Raw genomic sequence first — 26,466 nt, 5'->3', positions numbered from 1 at the left:
TTATCTTTCACTGACTGTCTTGTTTTGCTTAGCATAATAAATTCTAGTTCCACCCATGTTGTTGCAAATGGCAAGATTTCATTTTTTTATTCCGTTGTATAGTAAAACCTTGGATTGTGAGTAACTTGTTCTGCAAGTGTTCCACAAGAGAGGCAAACATTTTTAATAAATTTTAACTTGATAAATGAACAATGTCTTGCAATACAAGTAGTACGTGACTGACATCACATGATCACAAATGAGCCAGTGGTTCTTCTTTCTCTCTCTCTCCCTCTCTCTCTCCCTCTCTCTCTCCCTCTCTCTCTCTCTGTCTCTCTCTCTCTCTCGCTGTTGAATTGTGGGTGATGGTCTCCCATGCTTGGATACTCCGTCTCAGGCCACGGTGTTTGACAGAAATCAGTGATTTTCCAGTACGTTGGAAGACGCCCACAAATGTCACTAGTGTAGTTTTTGTCACTTCAAAGCACCTGTGGACAGTCCTTTGCTTTTCCATACAAGACTAAGCTTAGAAATGCTTTACTTCATTTTAGTCAGGCTGCCTGCAGATATAGACCCTTTCCTCTGCTGCTTTATTGCCAATTACTCTAAATACGGTATTTGACGAGAGTATATTAATACTGTAGTGTAGTCAACATCTGTGCAAGCATATACAATGGCCCCCAGGAAGAAAAAGATTCCATTGAGCCAACAAATAGCAGTGATTCTGTTAGCGATAGTGAAAGTTGTCCTCCTCTCTCTTGTCTCCCTCACACCAGCCATGAAGGTTTTCAAAGGTAAGTGCAGGTTAATTTGTCTATTTTTCTCTATATTTTGTATCATATTACAATATTGTCATCATTTTTTATGGGTATTTTGGGGTTGTAGAACGAATCATCTGAGTTTCCATTATTTCTTGTGGGGAAATTCACTTTGATATGCAAGTGCTTTGGATTACAAGCATGTTTCCTGAACAAATTATGCTCACAAACTAAGGTTTTATACTACATCTTTATCCATTCATCAGTCAATGGACATTTGGGCTCTTTCCATAATTTGGCTTTTGTTGATAGCACTGCTATAAACATTGGGGTGCATGTGCCCCTTCGGATAATACCTGATAGTGCAAATGCTGGGTCATAGGGTAGCTCTATTTAAAAATTTTTTTTGTTTTGTTTTTTCAGAGAGAGAGAAAACATGAGCAGGAAAGGGATAGAGAGAGGGGAGAGAGAATCCCAAGCAGGCTCTATGCCATCATTGTGGAACCCAGTGCAGGGCTTGATCTCACAAACCATGAGAGCATGTCCTGAGCCCAAATCCAGTTGGACGCTTAACCAACTGAGCCTCCCAGGTGCTCCTATTTTTAATTATTTGAGGAACTTCCATACTTTTTTCCAGAGTAGCTGCATCAGTTTTCATTCCCACCAGCAGTGCAAAAGTGTTCTCCTTTCTCCCTATCCTCGCCAACATCTATTGTTTCTTGAGTTGTTAATTTTAGTCATTCTGACAGGTTTGAGGTGGTATCTCATTGTTTCCTGATTTGTATTTCCCTGATGTAATTCACCATTTTAACAAACTAAAGACAAAAATTCGTAACAAATTTCAATAGATCAAAAAGGTTTTGACAAAATCCCAATATTCATTTAAATTGAAAAAAAAATTCTTAGGGAACTAGAAGTAGAAAGGAATATCAGCCTAATGAAGCGCATCTACAAAAACACATAGTTTAACATCATGCTCAATGGTGAAATATTTTATGCTTTTCTCCTAAGATTAGGGTCAGGGCAAGAATGTATGTGCCCTTATCACTTCAGTTTTAACATTGTATTTGGTCATCCTAGTCATTTCAGTATGGCAAGAAAAAAGATCTAAAAGGGCATAAAGATCAGAAAGCCAGAAGAAAAACTTTGCAGTAGCATCAAGGTTTTGTAGATATTTTTAGGTGTAAAATAGGTGTTATAGGTGTTGGAAGTACTAAGTGAATTTTGCAAAATCATAGAATATACGGTTAATATACAATTATGAGATCTATTATATACCATAAGCAGTGAAATTTTAAAAACAATTCCATGTACAGTAACATAACAAGACTTAGGAATCAGTCCTGCATTATGGATTGGACATGTATAATACAGGCTACGTGAGATTATTGAGAGAAATTAAAGAAGACATGAATAACTGGAGAAATGCCCATGGATTAGAAGGCTCAGTATTGTTAAGAGGTCACACCTTTCCATATTAATCTATAGAAAAATCTATGGAATTCCTGCAACCTGGTACTAAACGTTCTTGGAAATACAATGTGAAATGCAAACTACCTAGATTAGCCCAAATAGGTTTTAAAAGGGGAGTAGAGTTTGAAGACATACACTACATGATTTCAAGACTGATTATTGGGCAGCAATAATTTGGTGTTGGGAGTAAGAATAGACTTCTTTTTTTTTTTTTTAAGGATTTTATTTTTAAGTAATCTCTACACCCAGCGCGGGGCTCAAACTTACAACCCCCAGATCAAGAGTTGCATGCTGTACTGACTGAGCCAGCCAGGTGCCCCAAGAGTAGACATATAGGTCAATGGAACAGAACAGAGGCCAGAAGTAAACCCAAGCAAGGATGAGGAGTAACTGGACTTTGATAGGCTGCTGGTGAGAATGTAAAATGATACAACTAATTTTTGGCAGTTCCTTAAATATATAGTCACTTTATAAGCCAGGCATTCCACTCTAGGTCAGGAGAAGTGAAAATGTATGTCCCTACAAAGATATGAATTTTCACAACAAATTTATTCAAAATAACCAAGAAGTGAAAGCAATTGTCCATCAACAAGTAAATAAATAAGCAATATGAAGTTCACTAAAATTTTAGTTGACTTTGAGTTTGTTTCTATGTCTTCTCACACTCTGTCCACTGAGTTTAACCTTTCAGAGAGTCTTTCATTCTACTTGTGCCAGCACCAGAGAAATCTCTTCTAAAGTATCCTGTGGTACTGTTCTAGACTTTTGGGTCTTTTCTATAATGCTGCTTCTGGAATTTTCCTTATTGTCTTCTTGGGAAGTCCCTTTGCTTCTTCTTTTCATGGATCTCAAATACTTCTTGCTTCTCTTTGTTACTCCCTCATTTTACTGATGCATATCTCCCAGGTTTGAAAGATAAATTTTTATTTATCTTCATGGTTTAGAACTTTCATACCAATTAAGTGCCTGGGTGTGAAACCCTTAAATATCATTACTATATGCCTTTTTTCTTGGACTAAATTTTCTCATGGAAGAATCTTCCTATAGACAGAAGAGGATGGAAGGAGAGAGTGTGAGTGCTAGGTTTCTGGGAGTCAAGTAGGGGAAAGATCTTTAGTATAAATACTTTCTGATTTGCTTTTTTTTTCCCCTTTCCCTACACCCCACACCCACTGCTGTGTAAGACTGTCCCTACTTCTTACACCTGTCTGATACCATCTCTCTGAGGGCTAAGGGTGGGGCTTCTAACACTGTACAGTGGTAGGTGAGTAGTCACCAATGCTTGGGATTCCAGGAATCTAGTTGTACCTTTTAATGACTCTTGGTCAGTTTTGTTTTCAGCTCCACCCTTGCCTTTACCTTTATGGCTACCTGATGCTTCCAGTTCCCTTGCTTTTCCATAATTGCATACAAACTGGCTTGATTCTTTTGCCTTCTTTTTTCTTGTAGATGTTTAATTTTCAGTTTTTTTTCAAGCCTGCTGTCAGTTACCACATTCTACTTTTAAATTTTGTTGAAAACTTTTTTTTTTTTTTCTTTGTGGATTTATGCCTCTTGTTCCTATAAGGTTATTTTGGCAGATAATGGATGCTTTGGGCTGAATGTTTGTGTCCTCCCCAACCTCATGTGTTGAAGCCTTAATTCTCATTGTGATAGTAATCAGAGGTGGGGCGGGGCCTTTGGGAGATAATTGGGTTTAGATGAGGTCGTGACACCGAAGTCTACATGATGACATTGGTATCCTTATGAGGAGATGAAGAGACCAGAGAGCTCTCCTTCTTCTCCACATGAGGACACAGCTGGAAGGCAACCATCTGCAAACCAGAAAGAGGGCCCTGACAAACACCCCACCATGCTGGCACTGATCTGGACTTGTAGCCTCCAGAACTGTGAGAAATTTCTATTTAAGCTACCCACTTTATGGTTTTTGTGTTATAGAATCCCAAAGAACTAAGACAAACCAAGACAGGTATAAGTGCCATTTTACTTTTTGGTATATTTTCTGTCCTTAACAATGAATGTTGACATGGTAAAGTATGAGGTCCACCTACATTTTCCTTGATGTTTTCCTTTTTGATGTTGGCTTTCTTCTATTGCGTGCATTCTCAGTGGGGGCACAGCTTGGTTTTGGGAAGAGTGAGATAAACTCACTTGTGTTAATTGCAATTGTGTTTGAATGAAACAATTATTGATTATATGTTGGGAGGGTTGTATGTGTGTTGACACAATATATAAGCTCGATTGCTTAGACTTCAATTTATTCTCTTTTGGGGGGGTATTGCCACATTTAAAAAAAATTTTTTTTAATGTTTATTTATTTTTGAGAGAGAGAGAGAGAGTGTGTCTGCGGGGGAAGAGCAGAGAAGGAGACACAGAATCTGAAACAGGCTCCAGGCTCTGCGCTGTCAGTACAGAGCCTGATACAGGGCTCGAACTTGCAAACCACGAGATCATGACCTGAGCTGAAAATTTGATGGAGCCCCCAGGCACCTCTAGACTTCAATTTATTCTCTTAAACACATTCTCTTAAGAAGTTCGTAATTTTCTTTACCCTATAGATCTAGCTTCCCTCACTTTTTCGCATTTTGGGAATTCTGTGTTCACAGACTATATATTATCTGACAATTGGTGCGTCCCTCTTTTCTGCCACCTGCCTGTCAGATTGCTGATGGTAGAACTGACTAACTGTACATTTTCTGTCAACTACCACCTCTGTGTATAGGTATCAAGATACTGCATCTCATAGTAAGTTTTCAAATTCTTTAATTCCACCTTCTAGATTATCATTTTATTCCATTTCTCTGTAACTCTATTAAAAGCTTGACATTTTTCTGCATTTCTAAACTTTGAAAGAGGGAGACGAGATCATAATTGGTATACTTTGGCAGATTTAGGAATTTGGCAAATCTTAAACACTGACTTCAGATTTTACTAAGTCACTCATATCCAAAGGAAGGCTAGCAGTGAGTTTCTCTTTTCAGGAATATTTTAATTGTGGCATTGTACTCATTGGAAGATTGTAAGGAAGTTTTGAAGATGTCAAAGAGGGAGGAAAAGCATTTGATGGAGAAACTAGTGAATTTTGAGCTAATAGGATCTTATTTTCTAAAGCTTTAAGGATGTTAAGCCCAATACAAACTGTAAAACATTTTGAGGAATGGTAGCTGGAAATAGAATGATTGTGAAGTGAAAGTTTAAAAACTTCTGGCCTATTTAGAACAGTAGACCTAATCAGTTAAATTATTTACTTGGTTCTTCAGATAGTGTGTATTCTTCCCTTCCTCCAAGAAACTTTTTTTAGGAACTGAATTCCATTCTTAAGACTTGAATGTTTGGCATTTCATTAAATTTCTAGTAATCATTGTATTTATGATTGTTAAGTATTGGTTTTTTTTTTTTTATGTGTTTCTGTATTCTTAATTACTGAAGCAGGGTATGCATTGTCTTGTTTTTTCTTTTTCTTCTTTCTAGTATATTCTACCTCCCACCACAGTCTGAACTATGATGTCTAGCATATAGTGATTCAGAAAATACTTAATTTATATCCTTTAGCTAGTCAGAACCATGATTTGTTGTATTAATCTTAAAAGAGAAACTGTTTCATAATCTAAAAGACATTGTAGAGTCCAAATGTTTTTCCTAAACAAACACATAAGGTGATAAAAGATTGATACTGTTAAAGGGAGGAAAGAATAAACAAACCTTAGAAATACAATATGTAGATTCTGTTTATCAAATAAGTTAATTATTACATTAGGCAGGGAGAACTTTTTCCCCTCTATAGATAAAATTGTTCACAGGAGAAGAAATTGATTGACTCTCAATACTCTGGTAAAAGAAGAGGTGGTATATGTGATAGGGTCCTGTCATATTTGAATTCATTTACTGGACAAAAGTCAAGGATATAAAATATTCATTTTAAAGAATGTGAAAGACTGAACCAAATAATTGATATTTTTATGAGATGTTTACATTTTGATATAGACAATCTCCTCTATCTAATAGAGGTCTGATGTAATATTTATTTTATTTTTCTTTTCATTCAAAACTCTCCTGGCTGTTACTATCAAAGATATTTAAAAAGCTAGAAGTTAATTTGAAATACTTGAGGGCAAATGTTAACATTATTTTGTCACAGAATGTGAAAATATTTTATCACATTGAATGAAATACAACTATTCATGATGAGCATTTACTTTTGAATGATAGAGGCAGGGGAAAAAGTAGTAAATATCATCCCTAAAACTTGGCCTATTTTGTGTGTGTGCTTTTGGTGGCATTCCCACTAGTTAAGCTAATTGAAAGCAGTTGATGAAAATATTAGCTCCGTTCTTTTTTTAAATATATTTACGTATCAACTCATTTATAAGAATAATGAATGAAACTTAGTTTTTGGTAACTATGCTCTTGTTGTGCTCTTTATGTGAGACGTCTTCAAAAAAAGTTATTTGAGTAGAAACAAAAGAATAACAGGCGTCTTGCAACAGCCAGAATGTATATGTTCGTTTTTGCTATAGGGTGTAACACTTCTAAGAATATAATTAGCTTTTCATTTTCTACTGTTTTCTCCACAGCCTCATGATTTTGATGAATGTCGATTTGATATTAGTGTAAATGATAGTGTTTGGTATCTTCGTGCTCAGGATCCAGATCACAGACAACAATGGATAGATGCCATCGAACAGCACAAGGTAGGGTCTCCAATGTTTATCCATCCATGAAGGATTAAGCAAGAGACTGGTAGTAACTCTTTTAAAAAGTTTTTAAATGTAACGTGTTATTGAAAAGTTGAACAATATTTGAGTGGTAAAGATTAAAGCAGTACAGGTGTAAATTTTTTTTAATTTTTTAATGTTTATTTTTGAGAGAGAGAGAGAGTGTGTGTGAGCAGGAGAGGGTCAGAGAGAGACGAAGACACAGAATCTGAAGCAGGCTCCAGGCTCTGAGCTGCCAGCACAGAGCCTGATGCCGGACTCGAACTCACAAACCATGAGATCATGACCTGAGCCGAAGTCAGACGCTTACAGGCGTCCCTATAAATTTTTGAACTAATTTTATTTCTAACACTTGAGTTGTTCTGAAGCAATTTGCTACAACAAATATTTTTATTTATTTTTTGAAGATCTAATTGACTTTGTTAAACAATACATGAGTCGGGTAGCACCCCATCTAGCAAGTTGAGAGGCACCCCAACAAATGTGTTTAATTATTAATTTAAAAAAATATGCCTTTTTAAAAATAAAACATATTCTTGATTTTTATACTTAGGATTTGCTTCATAGTTAATGCCTCTTTTATGATCTGGATAAAAGGACTTTTGAAATAATATTGGGTATAAAACCCTAATATTTAGAAACTTACATGTTAATTTTTGCAGTCCTCTATAGCTATTTGGGTAAATTCATAGTGTAAATATTTGTACATCACTTAATTTTTGTAAATAAGAAGCCATCTAATAATAAACCTTTAGAAAGTCTATCTTATGTAAATGTATAAGCCACATTGTAATTTAAAGCTGTGAATAATAATTGGTAAGTAGACTAAGTAGATATTAATAAATCTGTAGCATTAGTGAATTCAGTATATTATGATAAAACAAGGAATAGGGAAAGGTATAAATTCATGATGCTATTCCTGAGTGTGACTTAAGAAAACTGTGTGCTTTGCATACTTGTCTGTACTTGTTTATTTGGGTTTCACAGAGTTGTAGTTGAAACACCTGTTTTGGTCACTTAACAGATGCAAAACATGCACACATACAACATGCACACACACATAAACAAGAAGAACCTGTCTGATTTGAGGTACGACAGGCATTCTTTTTGGTATGAATCATGCATTAACTTTTATTTCTTGATTATTGATTATAAATTTTTCCTGGCATGAAGAAAATTGGCTGTAATGCCCATTTCTTTCCTCTCTGTTTTAGCTTTAGTTGAAAACTGGTTTAAAATTTTGTGTGTTGGGGTGCCTGGCTGGGTTAGTCCAAAGAATCTGCTACTCTTGATCTCGAAGTTGTGAGTGTAAGCCCCAAATTACGTGTAGAGATCATTTCAAAATAAAATCTTAGGGGCACCTGGGTGGCTCAGTCAGTTGGGCATCCGACTTCTGCTGAGGTCATGATCTCACCATTTGTGAATTCGAGCCCTGTGTCAGGCTCTGTGCTGACAGCTCAGAGCCTGGAACCTGCTTCGGATTCTATGTCTCTTTCTCTCTCTCTGCCCCTCCCTGCCTCCTACTCTGTCTCTCTCTGTCTCTCTCTGTCTCTCAAAAATAAATAAATGTAAAAAAATAAAATAAAATCTTAAAATCGTGTGGATGTTGGTTATTATATTATTCAGAAAAGAGTCTAAAAATTGAAAAAATGGCTAATAGTTTTCTATTATATAAAAAAGAGGTGAGCTAAAATCCCAGAATCTGAATGCTTTGAATCCAGGCTGACCTCGATTCAAACACTACATCCTGTGCTGTGTATGACATATGTGACTTTTGGCATGATAATTTACCTCTTCTTGGTGTGTATAAGTAATACATGAGATAATATATGTAAGATTACTTACCAGAGTGGCTGATATATTTTCTCATTTATGACAGTAAAAAAGAAAGGGCTTTATAGAGTGACAACTAAATTTACTAAATTATACCTGTTGTGTTTGACTGAAGTATTCTACATTCAGTGAGAGTTGCTAAATGTGTATGCACATAAAGAGAGTAGCGTAGTTTGTGTATTTAATCAGGGCCAAACCTTTTACTAACAATTAAAGATATCATTTAGTAGAACTAATTTCTATATTTTTAACTGAGATGACTTTCAAAAGCTTAATCAGTTGATTAACTGATTAGTTGATTATAGGGATTTTTGTTTTCTGTTTTAAGCATATCTTATTTTGCTTGTTTTTCTTAGTAAAGCTGAACCTGAATTCTTTGCAAGTTCCCATTTTGTATTTTCTCCACAAGTGATGCCTAAAGCATATATTTCTTCTATCATTGATATCTTTGCATCATTGAACAATGGATAGGTTTAATCTGAGTTTTATTAGTGCAGTGTGAAGCTGAGATAACAGATTTTTGGTGAACTTTAAGTTTTTAGAAAAAAGATTCAGCAGCAAGATTTCAGATACATTATGCAGACTTTTTCTTCCTGATTTCTAAAAATAGTTTATTCATAGACAAGGAGAAATCATTGTTAATTATAATTTTTATTAATAATTATTTAAGTGTAGGGGAGCCTGATGGCTCAGTCGATTAAGCATCATCCTACCCTTGATTTCAGCTCAGGTCCTGACCTCAGTCAGGGTCGTGAGATCAAGACCCTGTCTGGCTCCACACTGGGTGTGGTGCCTGCTTAAGATCCTTTCTCTCCCTCTCCCTTTGCCCCTCCCATGCTCATGCTCTTTCTCTAATAAATAAATATATATATATATATAATTTTTTAATATAAAATATGTGATATATGCCAACTAAGCAACATATCAATGAAAATTTAAATTGAATATGAATTCCAAAAATAAATTGTAATAGTTAGGAGGGAAAAAATTCAAATGGTATCTCCAAACATAACAGCAAAGTTTTTTTGGTTTCTTGTTGTTTTTTTCTGTAGACCAGAAACAGGGAGGCAGTGAGGATATATTTCCTAATTCATTCTTCACTATTACTAAAGAATATTACATATCAGAACCTAAATTTAGTAATTTTACTATTTTAGCATGCATTGTTATATTGATACTCAAAATTAATATCAAATTGTTAAAGCATGTTGATGATGATAGGAGCTACTACTTATTGAGGATCACCCGAGTATTAATGATTGCATTATGTACTCATGTGCTTTATATTCTCTCTGCTCGTCTGATAGGTGAGGGAAGTGTTGTGTTACAGTAGAGAAGATGGAGGTTTAGATTAAATTTAAGTAACTTGCATGAGACTCTACTACCTTTCAGTTCTTGGATGCTTAGGATTCAATTTTATGTTGATTCTGCTTTCACTCCGTTCCATTGGTAGACTGAGTATTTGGAAATCATTCCCATAAGCTCACCTCCTGCAGATTAGATCCGTTTATCATTTGAGTTCTACTGCCATATATATGCAAGACAAATACGAATTCATCTTTCTGCCCATGGGCTCTCAAAAAGAGCATTGTATTATTTGGTTACTGTTTGAGCAGTGGATTCTGGGGTCTGACAGATATGGGATTGAATCTTGGCACTACTGCTTATACTACATAATAACTGTGTGGCCTTGACAAGTTACTTAGTGGAGGAAAGATGACAGTATGCTGTATATATCCTCTCCCCCTCACATCACCCTCCCCACCCGCACAAAAACAAAACAAAATGATCAAGCAAGCAAAGTAGCCTAGTCATGATAAACCAAGAGTACTTCAGAATTGATAAATTCCCATCATTCCAGCTCATTCAGTTCAATTTACAGTTAATTCCTCATTTCACCACCTGCCCTTGTGAGGACACAGAACACTTGGAAGAGTGGGCCTTTTTCTCTTCTGGTGTCATCAGATGGCCCTTCATTGCCTTTTCTTGCTATTGGGCCTCTGTTAGGGCTTTCCTGACAGGCTTTAGTAGTTTTTAATATCTGGAAGATATTAAAGGTTTCTGTTCCTTCCTTCCCAGGTAGCTCTTTTACTCTTTATAATAACTGTGTATCAATCCATTTCACACACGTGCACACACACACACACACACACACACACACACATACACACGCTCACATACACCAAAAATTCTTACAGGACTTCTTCAGCAATGTGGTGGTGATAGCTAACAGTTTTGAGGATTAATGTGTGTCAGATATGGTGATAAACATTATACACTTTATCTCATTTTACTCTCATAGTCTTGTAAGATTCTTATCCTACTTTTATAGATTAAGAAATTGAAACAAATTAAGTAACTTGTCCAAGGTCAAATTGCTAATCAGTGAAGGAGCCACAGCATTCAGGTCCAGGTCTATCTGACCTGAGCACCAGTTTTTTAGCCAACAAGCACATCTGCCATCCTATAAGTATGTATTTATGTAGAATATATTTTGTTGACTTAAATCATTGGGCTTCTTGAATCACAGTATTCCCATAGTTTTTATATGTTCTTCATATCTCTTGTGTGTATTTTAGACCATAAGCTCCCCTAAAGACTCAGATACACAACTTTGTAGGAATCAACAAAGCATTGAGCACATAAATTTTCCAGTTGAAACAATTTACAGTATTGTAAAACAAATTTTGTGGGGGAAATTTGGAATTTTTGAAGTTGTTTTTCTTTCATTCTTCATGATTGATCTTAAAATAGAAATCCATTACATTCTATATTCTCTGCTACTGTTTTGTTCTCCTTGGTATTCATTTCAGAATAACTTGCTTACTAGAAGAAAAGTTTAAGAAAGATGATTCTGTGATTTAAATGCTCTCATTATATTGGAAGTTAGTTGCATAATTCGGTGTGACATTAGACAGTAGCCCCTGTGGAAGAAATATATTCCTGAGTTCATTCTTATATTCGAAGAATCTGTTTTGGTTTAAAGTATACCAAGGGGCATATGTATACCAGACCAGTAATTTTATTTTGCAATAGTGTGGAGTATTATGCAATAGTGTGCAATATTGTGTGGAGTCCATTCATATTCTGCATTTCTTCCTAAGATTTGAGACACTACTAAATAAAATGACTTTTAAAGACAAAGTTTTTTTGTAATTTTTTAATCTCTTGGCCATCTCTCATATTGTCTTGAGGTCAAATGAGATGGTGTTCATGAAAATTATTTGAAGACTAAAAGCTGTATGAAGGTAAAGATAAGGTGTTATTTTTATTTGGATTAAACATTTTTCTAATACGGATGGTCTATTATCAAAGGGCCTCTGAACATTTTCTGCATAATTAGCTTCTCAAAGAAATGTGATAAGCTGTCTGTTGATGGTATTATCTAAAAGAGTCATAGGATTATTCCTAGGATCTTCTACAATTGCAATAAATATGATTTTAACTAAACAGTTTCTTAGTATGAAATGAGTATACTGCCCCACCGTACCACCCCACACCTCAAAAAAACTAGTAGGAAGGCTCCCCTGGCACTAGCAGATTTAAGAATCATATTGAAAAAGTTATGCTTTTTGGCTCAGATAGAGTTTGTTTGTGGTAGTCATGACATTCCTTTATTTCCATAAGGGAAAACCTTAGTAGATCTGAGAAATGTTGGTGATCAGGGCCACACAGACTTTTCCCACATTTTGGAAATTATCCAAAACATGAGGAGTCATAGGAAGATACATAGTTAAGCAGGAAGAATCCAAATGGTAATGATTATACAGATGTTCATTTTCTGTAGTGGGAATCTGCATGTAGGCAGTTCCATAATTTAATGTTTGCTGATTTATTCCTATGCTTTTGTGAAGGCCCACTAATTCACATCTGAAGTTCTGTTGAATACTTTCAGAAGAAAGGCTTATTCTTAGTCTGCGAAGTTTAGGGATTTCCGAGGAAATTAGATGGAAGACAATTTTTGAAAAGAACTTACACATTTTACTTGAAATGAGATGGAGTATGAAAAAAGTTTCTTACCAAAATATGCTCATGGTTGAGCCACCTATATGATACCCAAGACTCCCTTTGAAGATCTCTTAGAAACTGTGTTGCTATTTGGCATAATTAAATAATTTTTCATGTACGGTCTCAGGGTCAGCTTGATTTTGGTGCTTTTTCTCTATCTTTAGGAGCAGTTTCCTGCTTATTTGAAATTTTACTTTCTTTTGTCTTAAGTTTGACATACGCTTATTAGGAAACTATTTAAAAATAGCTAGATGACAGAATACACCTGTTCTTAGTACTTCTGAAATACCAAGGTCATGTAAAGTCATACTATCTCTGCCATATTTAATGAACTATAATAGTGGAAAAAGTTCTTAACAGATACTGGAGATTCTATACTTGTCTGCTTTATAAATGATTATCATATAAACCTAGCTTTGCATTTTGAATCAGATCTACTTGGCAAAGGCTTAAGAGTGCAAATGTAACTTTTTAACGACTATTTTTTGTTTTGTTTTGTTTTTATTTATTTAAGTAATCTCTACACCCAACATGGGGCTTGAACTCATGACCCCAAGGTCAAGAGTTGGACACTTTTCTGATTGAGCCAGTCACACACCCCTGGTGTATTCTGTATATAAGTAATTTCATGAGATTGGTGGATTACTAGTTCTCCATTTACCTATTTGCATCATACCATAGTGATGGAGAGAATAAGATGGAATCAAATTTTACTTTTCTCTTAACATTCAGAAGTTTTAATTTTTGAGAGAAGTGCAAATTTAGCAGCTGCTGAAGTAGTCAAAGGTCTGTCATTTTCTCGTATAAGCTGTAGAAAAACCCAAGTGGTTGGGAACACAACTGAACTACAAAGAACTAGCAGAGGAAGTTCCTTATGTCGGGGCGCCTGGATGGCTCAGTCAGTTAAGCGTCGGCTCTTGACTTTGGCTCAGGTCATGATCTCACAGTTTGTGAGTTCAAGCCCCACATCGGTCTCTGTGCTGGCTGTGCACAAAGTCTGCTTGGGGATTCTCTCTCCCTCTCTCTGCCCTTCCCCCACTCATGAGCTCTGTTCTCTGTCAAAATGAATAAACATAAAAAATTTTTTAAAAACAGTTCCTTATGTCTCTGGATTAAGATCAAGACTTTGGTCAGTTCCTACCAGTGAGTTAATTGCTAAATTGCTTGCAGTGATAATCCATACATGGTTAATAATTTTTTTAACACCTAAATGTAGATACTACCAGCCAGCACTTTTGAGGTTTGAGGTGAAATCAAGGAAAACAAAATACCAACCCTCTTAAATATTCTTAGTGTTCTGGAATAAAAAATAACTTAATTGCCAAGGGCTTTCAAAATAACTTTGTAAGGTTTTGTTATCTAGAATTTTTGAAAGCTGAATTCACCTGAGCTGACATCGGCAGTTTGCATTTCCATATGACGGAATTCTAACTATTGATTTCTAAATATTCAGTAAAGTATATCATACAGAAAAGAGGGAATGTCATTAGCTTAGAATTTTCAGCCATGCTCTTTTAATTGTGGAAGGTGTTTATATTTTACCTAGATGGTAAAAGAGGAATCAGAGGATTTTACATCAGGGAAAAAAGAAGATATTTAGGCAGCTAATCACATTAACTGTGTAGCTAGTTGAGATCTAGCTTGACAACATTTATGTCAAAAAGACAGGGAGAGCCCTGCAAATCAGTAAGAAAAGTTTACAGTTCAATTTAACAAAAATAGTTGGGGCGCCTGGGTGGCTCAGTCAGTGAAGCATCTGACTCTTGATTTCAGCTCCGGTCCTGATCTCAACAATTCATAGATTCAACCCTGCATTGGTTTCTGTGCAGAACCTGCTTGAGCTTTTCTCTCTCTGCCCCTTCCCTGCTTGTGTTCTCTCTCTCTCTCTCTCTCTCTCTCTCTCTCTCTCTCTCTCTCTCTCTGTCTCTCTCTCTCTCTTTCTCTCTCAAAATAAGTAAACTTAAAAAATAATATCCAAAAGACTGGAACTGGCATTTCATAAAACAGGATATTCAAATGGATAATAAACATGTGAAAAGGTCCTCTACGCCATTAGTTATCAGGGAAATGCACATCCGTCAGGCAGGGTGACCTTAAACAACAACAATAATAATAATAAATAAATAAAAAGAAAAAAGGACTTAATACTAAGTGTTGGTGAGGATGTAGAGTAACAGGTGTAAATTGGTGCAGACACTTTGGGAGACTTTTGTAGCATCTGCTAAAGCTGAACATAGTTGTCCAGATCAGATAAATATTGAAAATTTGAAAAGATCCCATAGGTATTGACCATAGGTCCATTCATTGTAATTAAGCTTTTTAAGTTACAGGAAATAAGGTCAACTCATGTTAACCTTGAGAAATGAGAATATTGCCATGAACCAAGAAAAATTAGAATGCCCTGCCTACAAAGAAAATTGGATCTGTATACTTAACTCTGAGTGCTCTTATTCACAAAACTGTTACTGTCCCATCACCTGTTCCCCACCTATAGTTAATGTAGCTTAGTTTCAGTCTGTTCTTCTCCCTCTTTCATAGTTCCTGTTTATTCATAACTTTTGTTCTCCCGTCCTACTCTTAGTTTCTTTTTGTTGGTTTGTCATGACCTTTTCCTGTTTGGCTTCTCTTTGTCTTCAGCTCCTACTCCTAACTGCCCGAATCTCTTGACATTCCTCAAAGTAAATATCTTAAATAAATCTGATTGCCTCTTCACTCTATGTTTCTAGGAACTGGCCACTCTTGGTCCATTTATAATTAATTGCATATTTACATGTGCTTTGGGTAGGGTGGGATTGATTGGCAGTTATACACACATAATATTCTGAAACTGTAATCTGTAATTTTGTATGGCGTTTACCAAATTTGCAAGTTTTTATAATGCTTGCCGCATACTTACTACTAACAATTTACATAAATACTATTAACTTTTCAGCTTTTTCTTCTATCCTTTATTAGTCTGTAATTTGCTTTGAAAATGTTTCTTTAGATAAGAAAGATTAAAGGACTCAGTTAATATAGAGTTCAGTAACTTCTATATCATTACTGTAGAAAATATTAAAATGAGACTTTATGCTACAAAAGTTATTTTTTACAGTGTTTCAGCATTATATTTGAATTTTTATTTAATCAGGAGGGAAGATTTCTGACAGTTACCAAGACAGATTGGATTCTGTTCTTTCTGTGTTTGATGTAGAAAAGTAATAGTGGGTGGCATGGCTCACGCATATTGACATCAGTGAAAACTTCTCTGATTTTATTTGCTGAATATATTGGACATTATCTGGGAGAAAATATTTCTTAAAAAATCAAAGAACCCAAAACTGCTCTTTTCATTAAATAAATCCTTTTAGCTAAAAGCCTAAAAAAGATTTGCTTATGTTGTCGTCTTTATTGTCTGGTAAATATTCTGGGTTGGTTCGGAATTGAAGGATGAAGTATAGCTTTGGGTTAGAAACAATAAGAATAGGTAGCAAAGTAAATGAATATCCTAGCTGAAAACATTTTTGTCAGTGTTTAGTCACAGAACGTCCATGTCCTTGACAGACCAGGTATGATCATTGGTAGGAATGCTTTTATCACTGTTCATTTTCTAGTCCCTTTTTCTTTTCAGAAGCATCCCTTTGGTCTGTAGAGGGATAAAGGAGTAATTATGTACTGTCATCATTTAATTCAAGTCTTTAAAAATCATTCCTGAGAATAGTTGTTGATTAGATTTTATTGTCCCACTCTGGTTTTTAAAAGTAATACTTAATCATTATAAGGAAAAAAATACAAAACTACCTTCTATGTTTACATCCCATGCCCTCACCAAAGCCTTATGGAGATAAAGTTTCTATCCTGTTTTCCTTTCCATCTAGTACAATTTTCTTCTTACAATATAGCTTTGTTAGTGTTTTAATGTACTGTAATTTTAGTATATATTTCATACTATTAGGCCTCTAGATTTTTTTGGTTTTTGCATTTAGTATTTACTGCCTTCCTACATAAAGCATTTTTCTGCAGGTTAGTTGTGTTTTTATAATAGTTTCTGAGAGGTAGAATTGCTAGGTTTAAGGATATGAGCACTTTTGATATCTGTTGTCAAAAGTGCTTTCAGAAAGGATTGCACTAATGTACATTCCATGTGTAGAATTTGTGGGTATTCATTTCACTGCAACTTTACCAGTATTATTAGTTTTTTGACCCTTTTTAAATGAGATAGATTAAAAATGTGTTCTGTGACTTTATTTTTTGTGTTTATTTTTGTAGAAGTGATACTTGATTACTATAAATACTTCAAACAATATGGACAATACTGAAAACTACAAAAAAGAAAATGAATATTTAGGCCATTTAGAAATGACCACTATTCATTCTTCAGATACTTCCTTTGCATGTACAGACTTATATTTGTACTTAAATGATAATATACTGTTTTGTTGCTTTTCCTCCACCCAGGAATAAGTTATGTGTATTTTTTCGTGTTTGATATAGATCTAGATTTCTCCCCTAACCCCTAAGAAAGGAATGCATACCTTCTTTAGAAAATTTAGGTTTGAGGCCAAAGTTTCAGAATAATAAAGAACATTCATTTGCTTACCATTGTTTTATGTAATGTATTTCTTTCAGGATCTTTGCAGAGAATTTATGGTTCAGTTTCCTTGGCTAACTGTACTCTTACATTTCAGTAAACCTGTAAATACTTACTAAACATTGAAAATCTGCCTTTTTCTCTTACTGGGACATTTAAGGGACCTTCAAAAAGTTGTTTTGCCACTGTCATCTCTTTGCACTTAGAGGAAAAAAAATAGAATTATGACTTCTATATCCTGTGCCTGTGGAACTTCCTTCTGAAAGAAGATATGCAATGACCCTTTTTTCTAAGGCAAACTATAAAATAAGAAAGTTAAAGAGTAGTATTGATAAGTTTGTTACATCTGCTGCTAGCTTCTTTTTTTATTTATTATATTTATTCTCCCCTGTTAAGTGTTTTTGGAGTAGATATATAAAGGAATATCCTTCCTGTGTGAGGGGGGTGAAGAAGAAATATATTAGTTAACATTTATCAAGCACTTATGATATAATATAAATACTATAAAGTATTATTAAAGATTTTTTCATTGTGAAGCACACTTATTTCCTTGTCTATTAATTCAGGTTCCACTATTTCAAAACGGGTGATATCTCCTTACGACAAAGATATGCTAGAACAAAAGGCTCCGTTACAGCAATTGTGATATAACACATTTTAAATAATGGCTAGTAAATGCTTATGGATACTGATAGTAGTTTAGAGTAATTCTATTTCTCCCTCTAACATTGCCTTATAGGCAATGTATGGACTTGATCTTATGGAAATAGGAATCCAAATAGGATTTAAAACAGGAAGTAAAGAATCAGATATCTATTTTTAAAGGACTACTCTGGTTATACTAGAAAGGATTTTAAGAGGAACAAGACTTGAAAGTAGTTAGAAAGCTGGAGAATTTATCCAAATGAGTCACTCATTGACCAGAACTAGGGAATAGCAATAGGAAAATAGAAAAAGGGATACATTTGAAAGAAGTAGAAGCAAAGTCTCTGGATATTGAGGCAATATAGCATATAATAAGTAACATCATGGGCTCTTGAACCTGGAATTAAATCCTGGCTCCCATTTGTGTGACTCTGAAGACAATAAATAAAATCACCTGCAAAATGAGTATACTAATAATACCTATTTCACATAGGCTGTGGAAAGAATTAAATGAGATAATGCACTTAAAGTGTTAGCATCATGCCTGGTACAAAGTAAGTATCTTAAATATTAGCTTTTACTGTTGTTGTTACAATTTATCCAAGGTGGCTCTCTGGAATTAATATCTAAAACATCCATTTTTTAGAAAGTTACTCAACTCTCATCAGCCCTCCTCTGAAAGAAAAACAAAAAAAATCTCTCTATCCCTTGGTACTTGTTTTCTAAAACTAGAGTGGAAAAATTATTTAACAGACTTCATTTATACAGCTTCATTTGATAGCTATCTAGTTATTTCTCACCTCCATTTTAATGTCACTGAGAAAAAAAGACAGTTGGACCTCCAGATTCCCTTAAATGAGGGAGAAAAAAAAATTGTTAAGATAAGTCTGAATTTCAGAGTGTCACAATTATTTAGAATCATCTTTTGCATCACTGATTGTGTCAACAGCTTTTGCTACAGAGGAAGTACTTTGTACCTTACTAATTTCCCCTTTAGCTATAAGGATGTGTTATGGAATCTAAAGCCTGAAATTCTAAGTGCAAGAAAGGAAGTTCTAAAGTCAATAAGAGAGTGTTGTTACCCTCTCTTTCTATAGTACCAATATTGTATTTGGGCATTTTGGGGGATTGTAATAGGCAGTGTCTTATTTTCTTCTGTTCCTCTAACATTCTTTTTAACACTTAACTAGGGTATGTGATAAGGCCCTGGTTAACTCCTCCAGTCTGATTTCAGTACAATCCTTTGCATGTTTAGATATTTCTGTAAACGAAAGCTCATCTCCCGTTCCAGCAGAAGAAAATGCAAAATAAATAACCAAGTTCCATAAATGACCTTCAAATCATTTACTTGATACTGATTTTTATTTTTTTGAGTTCATTTATTTATTTTTGAGGGAGAGAGAACATGAGCAGGGGAGGGAGGGAGGAAGGGAGGGAAGGAGAGAGAGAGAGAGAGAGAGAGAGAGAGAGAGAGAGAGAATCCCAAGCAGGTTCCACACTGCCAGTGCAGAGCCTGATGGAGGGCTTGAACTCACTAACCACTCACTACCCGTGAAATCATGACCTGAGCTGAAACCAAGATTCAGACGCTTAACTGACTGAGCCACCCAGGCGCCCTTGATATTGGTTTTTAAATTATGATACAAGAATGACTAGGATCTGAAAAGAAAAAGGTCTATAGGACTAATCTGAGCACATGTTCTATTCCAGTATTATTTGAGAAAAATATCTTGAGAGTAAGCAAATAATATTTAGTGGAGGGCTGCTAGGATTTAGGCAGCCAGAATATGTTAAAAATCCTCTGTGGTATCATTTTCTTAATATATTTTAAAATTTCTTTGATTCATGAAGTGCTACAATTCCTGGAAATCAGGGTGGGTTGAACCTCTCTTTATCTAGTACATTAAATTGATGAATTGTGTTACATCTTTCCATCTGGTTCAACAAAAAGGAATTACAGTTGGCCTTACATTTGGCCTCCATTGCATATGTACATTTTTAGCCTAAGTTTTGGTATTTAGGTTTGGCACAGAGAATTATGATCCTAGACTACTCATATCATTTTAAACATTAGAAAATTAAGCCCGAGAAGGTAGTAACTGATTGTGTAGTTGTCTAGTGGTTACAGTGATGCTAGAGCCTTGTCTTCTCTTATCCTGTGTTCTTGTTACTCTGGAGGCCACTGCTGTTTCAGGGGGGTCCATCAGTGTTTGAAAGTCTAAATGGATGAGATTTTAATATTTATGGACATGAAATTGTTCTGCCAAATTTTCTTAACTCAAATAATATGTTTATGTTGACTTAGACAAGAATAAAACTGTTTCCACTGCAACTTGAATGATATTTTAAATCACAGTCCTTTTGGTTAAATAGTGTCTTGCTTCTCGTGGTTTGCTTTAAAATAGTATTGAAGGTAGATGTGTGGATGTTTATAGCATAACAAGCTTACTTGGTTTTACTATGGGTTTCAGAATTTTAATTTCTAGAAAATGCTCCATTGTTTTTATATTAATCTTGTATATTCTCTCCGTAATTAAAATGGAAAGAGACAGTGTTGTTGGAGTTAGGGGGAACTTTGACACTAATAACTAGATGGTTTTTTACACCATGAGGAAGTTACTTAATTTGTCTAAATTTCTTTGCTGTGTTTCTTGTTGGAGAGTGTTACTAGGAAAAAGAATGAGCTTTTCAAAAGGCAGGTGCTATTAAAATAAGGCAACCTTTTTGCTATGATTTTTAACCACGGCCTTTGGAATCTAGATGGGATGATGAACAGATTGTACAAAATGAGAATATATAAGTTTATCTCCCACATGATTAAGCCAAACCATAAAATTTGTATCTTTGAGGGAGTTTTCTTTTCAAATCAGTTTCTAGGCATTTCTGATGTTTTATTAAATTCATAACTTTGAACTATATGATTTGATTTATTATGCTTTTAAGTTTTTTCAAAAAGTGAAAATACAGAAGGTAAAGGTACACATAAAGGAATTAGTCTAAACGTTACTATCGTACTTTGACCAGTAGTAACCTCAGTTTTCCAAGTGTACTGCTACTTGGAAAATGCTACTGATCCCATCTAGTGGCCAAAAGAGTGTGTTTTGTTTTTGTTTTGGGACTTTTGTGTGTGTGTGTGGTGTTAATAAAAAGGAATATTATAATAAAGGTGTGATCTCATTGTAGTATTTAAGCAGATATATTGAAAGGAAAATATTCCTATGGTAACTATATATGAATTCTGCATTATTAATTTTAGATAGAATTTAGTGTTTTCAAAATATTATATATTGGTGATTAGAGGTTTTAATTAAGCTCAACTTTATATTTCTTGTGGAAAAGTAAGTGACATTAAGAAAAAGCCAGCATGCCTCTGAAGTTTCCCAATCATACCAATGAGATTTTAAAAGCATGTTACAGTTTTTAAGAACATTTAACAGAATATCAGTTGTGACAATAAAGTAATTTTTCCCCCTGTTTCCATCCTTCTTCCCTCACCCCACGTCACCTTCAAATAACATACCTTATAAATTCAGGATGAGTATTGCTGCCTTTAAACTGAATATCTTGGGAAGACAAAGGAGATGCCAGGAACGTTGTCCCTTTTCAGAATAGTTTTATAACTTTTTTTTAATTTTTTTAATGTTTATTCATTTTTGAAAGACAAAAAGAGTTAGAGCACAAGCATGGGTGGGGTGGAGAAAGAGGGGGACACAGAATCTGAAATAGGCTCCAGGCTCTGAGCTGTCAGCACAGAGCCCGATGCAGGGCTCCAACTCATGTACCACGAAATCATGACCTGAGCTGAAATCGGATGCTCAACCAACTGAACCACCCAGGCGCCCCTATAACTTTTCTTTTAGAAATATTTTTAGCACTTATGACCAAATGCTTTTAAAATATTGATATCTTTGGTGATAGATTAGATGTTTTTAGAGAACTCTAAAACTAAATCAGAGCCACATCACATGAATAAGAAAGGCAGGCTTAATTATACAGTTCGAAGCTATCCCTTTTTTTTTTCTTTTCACTTTTCATGTATCTAAGAAAGAGAGAACACGAGTCGGGTAAGAGGGGCCGAGGGAGAGAGACAGAATCCCAAGCAGGCTCCCAGCTGACAGCTCAGAGCCTGACCTAAGGCTTGATCCCATGACCCTTGAATCCTGACCTGAGTCAAAATGAAGAGGTGGATGCTCAACCAACTGAGCCACCCAAGCATCCCTTGAATCTATTCTTTTAAAGTAATGAGAGTGTTCTCTAATTTTTATTCTGTGATTCCCAAAGATGATTTGATCCATTTTGTGGCTGTCATAAATTACTCTAAATGTTGTGGTGTATACCATTAAGAATGTTTTATGCAATGTCAATATCATTGTATAATTACAAACATTTCCAGAATGACTAGATTTTAAACAGTGAGGATTCATTTGTGTGTGAGTGTGTGTGTGTATTTGTATGTATATTTGTTAAACATTTATTTATATTTAAATTTATCTTAGCGCAGTTATTAACTGAAATAGAGTGACATATGAATCTCCATTGTTTAAATTGAATAACCACACAATTGCTTAGTGTATTTCTTTTTCATTGGGATGATTTTACATAATTCGTAATGGAATTTATTTAAGTGAAACTTTATTAGAGGTAGAAGTACAGTTACACTAAACTCGCAGCCTCCACATTCATTTACTATCCATTACTTAAAATGTGCAACACTATCAATATTGCTACAGTGGAGTCTCTGTTCTATCACGTCTTAGTTGTGAGGAGATATTACTTGTTTTGAAATAGTGGAACCTGAAAAAATAGACAAGAAAATAAAAGGTATGTTTTATGGTGAAGGTACTTTTAGAAAAACTTTGTTGTATTTCTATTTTGTTTCAAGATCTTAAAAGAAAAGATCTTTTAAAAATAAGCAGTTTTTACTTCCTCTAAGACCCATTGATAAAATGCAACTGGATGGAGAGGATAGATTTATTTAAATTTCAAATTGTTTGGTTTTGAATATTTTACAAATAAACATCCAAAATCTATTTTAATATTATAAAAATTTTTTGTAAGTCAAAAGAGGGTTTTGTATTTAAACAGGCAATTCAGATTAATTTCTCTTTACAAATGAATAACACATAGTTGTCTGAGATAAGTGACTTATGGAGTACCTTATATTTTTAGTCTTATAGGTTCCTTTTACTTTTAATTCTAGCCTTCTATATTTATTTATTTGTTTATAAAATGTTTATTTTATTTTTGAGAGAGAGCACAAGGGGAGGGGCAGAGAGAGGAGACTACACAGAATCCAAAGCAGGCTCCAGGCTCTGAGCTGTCAGCGCAGAGCCCAAAGTGTGAGGTCCCACAAATTGTGAGATCATGACCTGAGCCAAAGTCAGACACTTAACTGACAGAGCCACCAAGCGCCCCCAGTCTTCTGTATTGAAATTGAATGAAAAACTTTACCAAACCAATACAATTGAAGTGTAGAAACACCACCCTTAGAAAGTTAACATTATTATCAAAAGACAGGAGAAGAAGCTAGAGCCATTTTAGGTAAAGAACCTAGCTTAGGATATTATTTCAAAAGTCTTATTTTTTGTAAACTATATGATTGTTAGAATTCTCTTTTGGTAGGATTCTGTGATATTGAAACAAGCTTACCTTCTTTTATTTTATTAAGGTACAAATTACATTCTTCAAACCTCTCCTTTTTTTTTTTTTTAACTTTTGAGAGAGCACACTGAGCTAGCTCGTGGTGTCACAACTGTGTAGATCATGACCTGAGCCGATATCAAGAGTTGAAAGCTTAATTGACTAAGCCACCCAGGTGCCTCAAAATGTATCCATTTTAAATGGACAGTTGAGTTTGGACAATTATAACCTGTACCCCCAAATTTTCTTGTGCCTTTTTGTAACCATTTCCCCCCATTCCCTGGCCTATTTTCTTTTGTCATAGATTAGTTTTATCTTCTAAAAAAAATATCAATTTTCTTGAGGTACAATTTTACATAAAGTGTATGTTTTACCCTTTCATGAATAGTTTTCCTGGCACAAAAATACATATTTTGCTTCATCACTAAAATATTGTTTTGCTTTGAGGTATGGAATTGTGTTAGGATGACATATGTAAGTAAGTCTTAGAGAAGAGCTTTGATTCCATGCAGTCTTAAGTTTATATGTAATTTCTTAGTAACTTCATAGTTAAGAACATATTGCAGTATCTTTCACAGAGTGTTTTATTAATGACCATTATTGAAGTATGATAATTTCACTTTGTGTGGCAACCAGTATATACTGGAAGCTTGAATTTTAAGAGGTTTTCACATGGATAAGTTTCTAGTCTCTTTGCCTAAGGTACTTTTCTCTTTTCCATGAGCTGTTTTACTCTTTTGATTTTGGATTCCTCTTCCTCCTTTCTCATTCTTCCTCCTTTTCCATCTTCTTCCTAGAATAATGAACTTAGGTTAAATGAAGTGATACTGAACTGGAAAATGTTTTGAACTAGTATTAGTATCATTTACACAAAGACAATAACACAAACATTTAATTTAGTAATTAAATCAGTATAAAAACTTAATGTTCTTATACCTAAAAGAATGTTTTTCAGTTAGAATAATGTCTTGGGTAAACCAATAGGTGTATAGGAAATGTACTGGATTTTCAGGAGCTAGAGCACAGAGGATGTAAAAATGCCAGTAGAAATGGTTTCTGTAATACATCGTGCTTAATTTTAGTGATTCCTAGTCTTAATCTTGAAAATCAAGTAATCTAAAAACCTTCTAAATGTTGCTACTAGGCATGATACCAGAAATGATTAGATATTTTTTTACCTTAAGTTTTGTGACTAAGACTAAAATTATCCGTAGTACTTTTAAAAAATAACAATAGAAAGTAATCAGAAATCCAAAATAGTTGAGCAGGTTTCAGGTACTTGGAAATATTTTTTTCAAATGTTCATTTCCTTTGTCTATATTATTATTACTGCTTTTGTTATAAGACGAGTGAAAATTGGTGCTCTGAGGAATGCCAACCCCAAGTAGTACTACAGTACGGAGTCTAACTGTACCCAAATATCCAGGAGTTCAATTAATTATCTTCCATGGTATGATTACTTAACAGACTGACTAAATTGGAAACTTTCTTTCTGTTATGAACTATTGAAGTTACTATAAAATTTTTTAAAGATACAATCTTCTTCTAGAAGTTCCAACTCCAGTCGTAATTACAAAGTGTAAAACTATTTTAATTGAGTGCCGTAATCATGCTCTAGAATGGTTGAGAATACAGAGACGCACTGCCTGGTGTAATAAGAAAGGCTTCACTGAGACAGTTGTATTTGAGCTATGTCGGGATAAGTGATTCGCCTAGAAAGAAATAGTACTGAAAGTTTTCCTATTATCATCTTTTTATCCTTGTTCTGTCCAATTTTTATTGGTAAAATGCATGTAACAATTGGTCACTTTAGCCATGTTTAAGTGTACAGTTTTGTGACAGTAAGTACATCCATCTCGAACATCACCATCCATCTCCAGAACTTTTTCCTTTTCTGCAACAAAAACTCTGCCTGTAAAATTCCAACTCCTCATTTCCCCCTTCCTCTAGTCCCTGGTAACCACTATTCTACTTTGTCTCTGAATTTGACTACTCAAGGTAGTTTTCCTGTTATTTAACCCTCCTAGCCCACTAGCCCAACATGAAGTTGTTGTTCAGTAAATTTCCCAATTAAATGGCAACTAGGAATTGAAAAGCATTACTTATGCCATTGGGTTACCTGTATTTCTTGAGTGGACTCAAATTGCTAATTATTGTTACAATCACCTTATTTATTTATGGGAAACTTTTGTTTGCTCTTAAGTGTTTTTTCCAGTTTTATTGATATATAATTGACATGTGACATTGTATTAAAGTGTACAACGTAATGATTTGATATATATGTATTGTGAAGTGAATATTGTGATGTTTAGTTAACACCCATTACCTCACAGTTACAACTTTTTTTTCTTGTGATAATGAAGTATTTTTTATTTAACTTTTTTTTCACTTAGTTTACTTTCCTTTTTAGACCGAATCTGGATATGGATCTGAATCCAGCTTGCGTCGACATGGCTCTATGGTGTCACTGGTGTCTGGAGCAAGTGGCTATTCTGCAACATCCACCTCTTCATTCAAGGTTTGTTGTTATGCTATAGGGCAGCATAAATTGAGTACTGAGTGTTGTGAAAAGAACTTGATAGGTTTTTGAAAGAAATATTCCACAATGTAACTTTTTTCATATTGTTATGGTTTTTAAGGTGCAAAATCATGATTCTTACAAATATAAAATGAGCATATCAGATTTTATTTCATTCATTAATGAGTTAAGATGTAAAAAAAATTGGCTCAAAGCAGAATGTAAAGAACAGTGAAATGATTTTGTTAATATATGCAAATATATTCTGTTCAGAGATTAGTAACCAAGTGTGTTCACTGGACAAAATTAATTTGCACCTCTGTGGAC

At 34.6% G+C, this 26,466-nt stretch overlaps 1 protein-coding gene across 4 annotated transcripts in view; it reads left to right on the top strand.

Annotated features, from left to right (window-relative positions):
* Window positions 1-26,466, top strand: part of CERT1 (ceramide transporter 1) — a 102,534-nt gene that overhangs the window by 31,705 nt on the left and 44,363 nt on the right. For all 4 annotated transcript variants that reach the window (XM_042988546.1, XM_042988553.1, XM_015536539.2 and 1 more), the window contains 2 exons: window positions 6,785-6,901; window positions 26,032-26,139. In XM_042988546.1, the coding sequence (XP_042844480.1) occupies window positions 6,785-6,901; window positions 26,032-26,139 (225 nt within the window). The remainder of the gene's footprint in view (window positions 1-6,784; window positions 6,902-26,031; window positions 26,140-26,466) is intronic.

The sequence above is a fragment of the Panthera tigris genome, chromosome A1 (genome assembly GCF_018350195.1).
Source record: "Panthera tigris isolate Pti1 chromosome A1, P.tigris_Pti1_mat1.1, whole genome shotgun sequence".
Classification (NCBI taxonomy): domain Eukaryota; kingdom Metazoa; phylum Chordata; class Mammalia; order Carnivora; family Felidae; genus Panthera; species Panthera tigris.
This window is presented reverse-complemented; position numbering and strand designations above follow the sequence as displayed.